Below are 8080 nucleotides of genomic sequence, written 5' to 3'. Positions count from 1 at the left end.
GAAGGGGATGGCCGTGGAGCGCTTCTGCCGGGAGGGACTACTACGTGGCAACACCGTTGCCGAGGATGCATAGTGAGTAGCAGCATATGTGGAGGTCGGCGAGGAGAGGGGGAGGTGGTGGGCGGCGGAACTGCTGCATTAGAGCCTTGGATGAGGAAGCAGGAGAGTCCTCACGGACTCCAAGGACGGACAGCACCGACAGCGAACTTGTCGATGTAGGCGATGAAGGAGAAGGGGAAGGGGGAGGAGGAGATGGCGATGACAAGGGAGAGGTGTTGGACGTCGGTCTGCTGCATCAAAGGAGTAGGCAAGAGACGCGTTGCAGACTCGGCGAATGGACGTCGTCGGTGGCGTACTTGTCGATGTCGGCATTGTAGGAGACGAGCTAGGGGGAGGAAGAGATGATGGGGAGGAAGGTGGATGTGGGTGTGGGCGGTTAGGTTGCTGGGGCAGAGAGTAGTTGGGAGCGGACGACGCTGGTGGTGTGCAGAGCGGCAGCGGCCGCTGCCACTTCGATTCCACTTTTTTGCAGAAGGGTCGATTGCTTGGCTGAGTGGATAAGGCGGGACTAGATGGAGATGGAGGAAGAGAATGAGGGGTTTCTTTGTAAACGTGAAGTGGAGTTGCTCCTATGCCTCGGATGTAGATCAGACGGTCAAAAATGATAGATGGCAGGCACACCATCATCACCAACTATGATTTTTATAGGAGTAGAGATATGGGGCAACACCCACCTTTCCCGAGTGTGATGGCTGGTAGTGGGCCGGCGTTATGGACTGGCCACCGGTGCGGGAGTTTGACATGATCCTCCAGCCGGGGGTTAGTTGCTCCTCGCATGAGCTTCTCGGCTCTAGGTCGTCTCCGGTCAGTCCAATGCTGGAGGTTGCGGGTGGATTGCGGGGCGTATGCACGTTATGGCGTTAGTGAAGGATTGTGGCAGTGGTGGTCGATACAACGCTGGTTGATTGTTGGATCGACGCTAAAGGTCGTGGATTTGGCGTCATCTGAGCTGTGGGCTTGATGATGGCCGTCGGCAATCATTGGGTCATACCCCCTGGTCCAGCGAGATTAAAGCGGGTCGCACGCGTGGGCGCCCCTACAATGGCGGCGCCGACCCGGGCTCGGGGACTGATGCTGGGCTTCTCCTATCACGGTCTATGTTGTGAATTTGGTGGTTGGCGATGTCTCGTGGCATGGATGCCGGGGCGGCAGCCCTGGAAAGCGGTCTGCATGGTTTGCTCTCCTGTGAGCACCATGACGGCGGTGGTGACTATATCTCTTGGTCGTGTGGGCAGCGAGATGCATAGTGACGGGTGGCTCGAGTGCGATCTTTGTCTCTGACAGTGGTGGCGCCTCGATCCGGATCTAGGATTTGTACTCGTCTCGCTCTCCTGAAGACCCCGTACCGACATGCGGGAGCTACCGGAGGAAAGCCCTGCGCATTGGCACCGACGAGGTGACACCCGTGGGCGCCACTATCTTCTTGAAGAGGTCGTCGAGGTGACCATCTTCGTGTTCAGGTTCCGGGTGAAGACCTTGTCCATTGCGGACTTAGCAGCGACGACTCTTTGCGCCATTCTCCCTCCTGGGGGCGTTACCGTAGAGCTTAGGTGTATTAGGGAGTAGTCTGGCGTTGTTTGCATATCGTCCTGTGTTATATTCCGGTAGTGTAATGTGCGTGATCCGATTATCTTGGGATCAGCTTGGTAAGAGGGCCACTTCACCACATCGTATCATTTGACCATGTACTTTGTTCGATTGTTGCTTTATCTATAAAGCGGGGCGAAAACTTATTTCAAGAGTGCTCGCCAACTCCCATCAACATCTTTCTGAAAAATGGATCAACTGCTTCAACTTGGATGAGGCGCACCAATGGGCGATGGCAGATGGACATGGGGTTGAATATCTTTCTCTGCAAGGAATGGCCTTTCCAATTTGATTTTGGAGTATCTTTTCATTCAAACTAGAGTCCATTGTACCTTTGTAGTTTCGAGATTGCTAAATCTCAGTTGATGGAGACTTAACCAAGTCCCTGTCGATGTTTTATTCATGAGATCATACATCGAACGGAGATCCATGCAAAATTCTCTTTTAAACATTTTCCTTTTTTTATATGTTCGGCAACTTGCTAAGATTTACTGGACTGAGATCTAGTCGCATCCATGTAGTTTATCGTTATCTGTTGGCAGTACCGTGCTTTCATCAATAAAGAAAAGGTACAAGGTGTTTTAATATTGTGTCTTGAGTGGCTTTGAGATTCATGTGATAGAATTCAAGGTGATGTCATGTCCTTGATCCGTCTCTTGTGTGTGTGTGTGTGCACGCGCGCGTGCGCGCTTGTGTGCGTGTGCATCTGCACGCGCGTGTGTCTGGAGGGTGGTCGTAACCGAGTCTGGCCTGATCAGTGAAGTGGTGGTAGCTTAATAGCTGATCGGAGAAGTTACCATAGATGAAGTATTCGATCACACGAGAAATCACGCTGAGATGTTGCCCCAAAATCTTATTGTCGCTCACTCTCAGTCGATTCAATAACTTCTCAAGGGATATTGTTTACGAGGGCTGCTTTTTCATACTCTCTTCATTTCACAATGTAGTGCTTTCTCTATCCACGTATTTCAAATTTAACCGTAAATTTAAATACCAAGACCGATTGTGACGGGGGCAAAAATTATATCAGTGAATTCGTATTCGAAAGAAGTTTTCAATTATATAATTTTTCTCCCGCTGCAGTTGGTCTCGTTGGTTAAATTTATGATCAAAGTTGGACCTCGAAAAGTGTGGGCGCACTATATTTTGGAATGGAGGGAGTACTAGTGTGCACACCAACGTCAAGGTGGGAAGAAGCGCAACAAAATAAAATTACCCTTCGTCACAAATTATTTGTAAAGCTGGATGTATATGGATATATTTTTAATTCTAGATACATAAATTTCTATTTATTTCTACGATAATTAATCGGGACGGAGGAAATACTTGTCAATGAGTTTCTTTGTGTAAGAGAGAAGAGAGGGCTAGATTTTGTGTCGTGGTGTGAGTTTCTCCTCTAGCACGCTCCCCTTTTTATGGCATCTTGCCCCTTATGTTTCAGGTATAGTTAACCTAACTCCTACAATCTTAAGTGGCAAAATTCTGTTAGGAAAAGGGGTATCCACTTACTTGTGATAATGATAGGTAAATTTCCTCAACTCCAGTTTCTAGAGCTTATTGAAGCATCCAGTGAATTTTTTTTATAAAAAACTAAAAGTTGTACCCCTAATTGTAGTTTTTTTACGAAGCCGCATATCATTAAGCTATCTCGTTTGGCTTGTGTTTTCTGAAACGGAGATGAATTTTAGAAAACAAAGCAATCTCAAACAGACTTCAAATATTGTGTCTTGGGTGGCTTCAAGATTCATGTTATAGAATTCAAGGTGACGTCCTCTCCTTGATCCGTCTCTTATATGTGCGTTTGTGTGCGCGTGCATGTGTGTGTGTGCGTGTGTGCGTGCGTGTGTGTGTGTGTGTGGAAGGTGGTTCTAGTCGAGCCTGACCTGATTGGTGAAATGGTGGTAGCTTAATAGCTGATCAGAGAAGTTACCATAGATGAAGTATTCGATTACACGAGAAATCACGCTGAGATGCTGCCCCAAAATCTTATCGTCTCTCACTCTCAGATTATGCAACAACTTCTCGAGGGATGTTGTTTAGGACGGCTGCTTTCTCCTACCAGCGTGCACACCGACGTCAAGATGGGGAGAAGCACAACAAAATAAAATTACCCTTCGTCACAAATTATTTTTCAAAATGAATGTATTTGGACATATTGTTAGTTCTAGATACAGAAATTTTTATTCATTTCTATGGTAATTAATTCGGGACGAAGGAAATACTTGTCAATGTGTGTGTTTGAGAGAGAGAGAGAGGGAGAGAGAAGAGAGGGCTAGATTTTGTGTCGTGGTGTGAATTTCTTCTCTAGCACGCTCTCCTTTCTATGGCATCTTGCCCCTTATGTTTCAGGTACAGTTAACCTAACTCTGACAATCTTAAGTGGCAAAAATTTATCAGGAGAAACGCACCGCTTACCTTATTAGCTCAGCTTGATCACGGATTCACGAGGACAAATTTGTATGGAAGAACAAATAAGTTGTTGCTTTCTTTTCTTATTCTACAAAAATATGTGAAGCAACTCACCTTATGTTGACATTATTTATCCTCAATCATTTTTTTTCATGCCCCGTATGTCGAATGTGGTTTTAAGATTTGCAGAATTTCATTAGCATAGAAAACCAAGTGACTGGTAAAAAATGTACGAGTTCACGTCGGTCGTGAAATCCATAGAAAACCATGGACTAACACTAAAATGGGTGCCGACGATGAAAAACTCAAGGGAACCCTCTGGAAGCGGCATCTCGGCTCTCGGCTCTCGGGTACATCTACACCCACGAGTGAACAATAAAATCATTAGAGATAGTAAAAAAAATGATGCAAAATGCTCATGTCCGTGAAGTCCGTTAGAAATAGTAAAAGAAAATGATGCAAGATGCTCATGTCCGTGAAGTCCGTGCCAAATTTCATGGAGTTTGGACATTTTATTAGCTCTCAGCAAAAAAGACGAAATTCAGACTTGTGAGAAACTTTTGAAAACAACAATTTTCAGTGCTTATTTTGTCCTTTTTGCCACGAGCCTCTTTAATGTCATTTACCCATGAAATTTTGCATGCACCCGGCGCACTGAAACATCTTGCATCCAAAAACAACTTAGATCTTTCACAATTTTCTGCTCATTTTTTATTTTACTGTTCACCGGACACAGATGAACCGGCAGCGAATCGTATATCTAAAGTCCTCCGCCATATTGAGTCCGTTCAAATCTCATCTCCTCTGCATTTATTCCTTGCTTTTGCGAATGAATGTGGCTAGATCTCAGTCGACTGAGATTTAACCAAGTCTCGGTCAAGTGACATAACATGCTAGAGAGAAAAAGAAAAAAGAAGAATTGCACGAATCTCAATGCATAGATTTCACGGATATAGCATTGAAGTCTCAGTCGGCAAGACTGTTTGCGAATAGCCAGGGTGATAGTGTTCTTGTCGTGGACAGGGACGCATGCCGGCCGGATAAACCGCCGTGCACCACCAGCAAGCAGACCGGTATAGTGCAGCCTCATTGATGGTGGCGCTGTGAGAAATGTAGTACATGGAAATTAGGCCAGAGCGTGGCACGAGCCCGAGCCCACGACACGCGAGAAAAGCGCGACAGCGCGCGCGCACAGCGTCGGCAGCACAGCAGCAGCAGCTGATGGAAACGCTTCCAAGGAACGGGGGACTTTTGGTCGTGCCGTCTTGCCCCGGCTGCTGTTGCTGCCTTTCACCATCCACAGCCCCGCCCCGGTCGCCTCCTTCCTTCTCTTTTGCCATCGCCCATGCCACGGTCAGGTCAGGTCCCCTCCGCGCTGTGTACGCACAGTCCTCGCACAATGAAACCATCGGCAAAAGCATGGCGCGTCGGGTTACAATTTTTTTTTGGTTAAACAGAAGAGAACTGTGACTACGAAGTACGAACGACGGTAGAGATGCATCCCGGCGGGACAATAAATGCTTCTTGCCGGCCGGCCGGGCTAGTTCTAGAGCGCAGGTGGTCTTCAGTCAAACGCACCGCGAGATCCCTTTCCGGTTTGGTCGCAAACATAGTATTAGCCAGGGCGCATCGACCAAGGCTCGGGTTTTCTTATCTTATGTAAACACGCTTTGACCAGGCTTTCTCACGACCTGCTGGCTTTGTCTACACTATCATCTCTCATATTTCACCATCTTGATGCAGTGCATTGCACAGTGATCATCACGCCGTGAAAGTTCAACTCTCCCCACCATTCTCTCCACGGAGGCCAGACTACCGACCTGGCCGGATTGTGCCGCAAGCCAGCGAGCAGTATTGGGGAGCAAGTCGAGAGCTCTCGATCAACGCGCCTGCTTTTGACTCGGTAATGCAGACGCAAATCCACCAGAGCTGCGAGGCAAAAGCTAGCGGAGACTTCTCTGTTGTGACTGTCGCACCGCTGGTCCAGCTCGCCATGATCCTCCCCGTGACAACTTCTTTTCACCGACCGGATAAACAAATCACTACAGTAAAAGTAAAGCACTGTAATTACTAAGCAGTAAGCAGGTTCACACTTCTCAGTGAGTAGAAAGTCGACGACGACTACGAGCCAGCCAGCACCGCTCTGTGTACCTTGCCGGGGAAGCCTCCCCGGCCCACCGCCCCTCGCCGTCTCCACCCACACACACCGTCCTTCTCCGGCGCGCTAAACCCCATCCAGCTGACATCCCGGGCCCACCCGACCACCTCACTTACGTGTGGGGCCCACCTACCACCCTCCCGCTCTATATAAACCCTCTCCCACCCTAGCTCCAAGCCACACACCAAAAAGAATCTCACTCCACTCCACTCCACTGCAAGCAACAATACAAACATCATCCGAGCATCCTAAGATCGACCGGAGTCCTTCCTTCCTTACTTTCACGTAGCCGGCCATGGAGAAGGCGGCGGAGAACGTTGACGCTGGCGCGGCGGCGCAGCTGCAGCTGAAGCTGTTCGGGTCGTGGGCGAGCTCGTACACGCACCGCGTGCAGCTGGCCATGCGGCTCAAGGGGCTCGCCTTCGAGTACGCGGAGGAGGACCTCGGCAATAAGAGCGACGCGCTGCTGCGCCTCAACCCCGTCTACAAGAAGGTCCCCGTGCTCGTCCACGACGGCCGCTCCCTCGCCGAGTCCGTCATCATCCTCCAGTACCTCGACGACGCCTTCCCGGCCTCCCGCCAGCTCCTCCCCGCCGACGCCTTCGACCGCGCCGTCGCTCGCTTCTGGTGCCACTTCGGCGACGACAAGGTATGCATACACGCGCACGCGGTGCTCGTGATGATTCTCTGACGCCCGTGGAACATGGCTGACCTGTTTCTGTGGAATGCAGCTTGGGCCGGCGGTGGGGGCGGTGTTCGCGTCCACGGGGGAGGAGCAGGAGGCGGCGGTGCGGCACGTGCACGAGAACCTGGTGCTGATCGAGGCGGAGCTGCGGGAGGGGGCGTTCAAGGGCCGGCGCTTCTTCGGCGGCGACGAGGTCGGCTTCCTGGACGTCGTCCTGGGCTGCGGCTCCTACTGGCTGGCCGTCTTCGAGGAGGTCACCGGCGTGCAGCTGGTGGACGCCGAGGCGTTCCCGCTCTTCCACGCCTGGCTGCGCGACTTCGAGGCGCAGGACGAGGTGAGGGAGACCATCCCCTCCATCGACCGCCTGCTCGAGTACGCGCGCGGCCTCCGCCAGATGCTGGTCGCCATGGCCGCCGGCGCCGGCGCTGGCGCAGCCTCGGCCGACGCCCCCACCGCCGCTCCGCCCGCCGCGGCACCCCCGGCCGCCACCACGGCCGACATCGCCGTGGACATATGATATGACCGCAGGCCGTGCACGCGCTGAACTGTGGTTTGTGTCGGTCGGACGTCGTCGTCGTAGCTACTAGCTAGTATAGTTTCCCGTGTTGTGCGGTGCCGAGCATGTGGCGAGGCGCCAAGAATTGCGCTGCTACCACTATAGTTAGTGGCGCAGTCTGGCTAGGTGTCGTTGATTTCTTTCTCTTCTCTTCCACTCTTTGTTATGCGTTGTGTGTTTGTAACTGGGAATCTTATGCGTTTGCTTCCTAGCTTTGCTTGTTTAGACATAATGCACGTGTGTGAGACTGGCATTTTCGTTGGATTCAACGGCCACATGAGCGAGAAGCTGACGCTGTGTTCCTCCTACCAACGAGTGGGTAGTGCGCATTACAGTTTCTTTTAACTGCGGGTAACTCTGGCGGACTGGTATCACAGTTTAGCAACGGTTTTCACCTCACAAGTTCACTATAGCACTATATTGATGCCAAGAGGGAGTGGAGTACCAGTCCGGCCCAAGTTGATTTATGTTAGTTCTGCCCCAAAATGCTGCGGTTAAACGTGGGTCAGGATGGGGGTCCAGCGGCGTGGTAACCATTTAATGCTACTGATTTTATCAATACCTGCTTCTGCAAAGTGTAAACTTCTCTACTATTGAGAATTCATTATCAGTGCGTGCGTTTGTC

General features: G+C 50.6%; 1 protein-coding gene across 1 annotated transcript; it reads left to right on the top strand.

The window, feature by feature from the left end:
* Positions 1–6389: 6389 nt before the first annotated feature.
* On the top strand, positions 6390–7666 carry LOC125533647 (glutathione transferase GST 23-like). Its single transcript, XM_048697023.1, has 2 exons — positions 6390–6863; positions 6946–7666. Exons 1-2 carry the CDS (start codon positions 6510–6512, stop codon positions 7414–7416), a joined length of 825 nt encoding a protein of 274 aa, XP_048552980.1. The 5' UTR covers positions 6390–6509; the 3' UTR covers positions 7417–7666.
* Positions 7667–8080: the final 414 nt, after the last annotated feature.

Source organism: Triticum urartu, chromosome 2 (genome assembly GCF_003073215.2).
Source record: "Triticum urartu cultivar G1812 chromosome 2, Tu2.1, whole genome shotgun sequence".
In the NCBI taxonomy this organism is placed as follows: Eukaryota; Viridiplantae; Streptophyta; class Magnoliopsida; order Poales; family Poaceae; genus Triticum; species Triticum urartu.
Note: the sequence above shows the minus strand (reverse complement) of the source record. Positions and strands in the feature narration are given on the sequence as shown.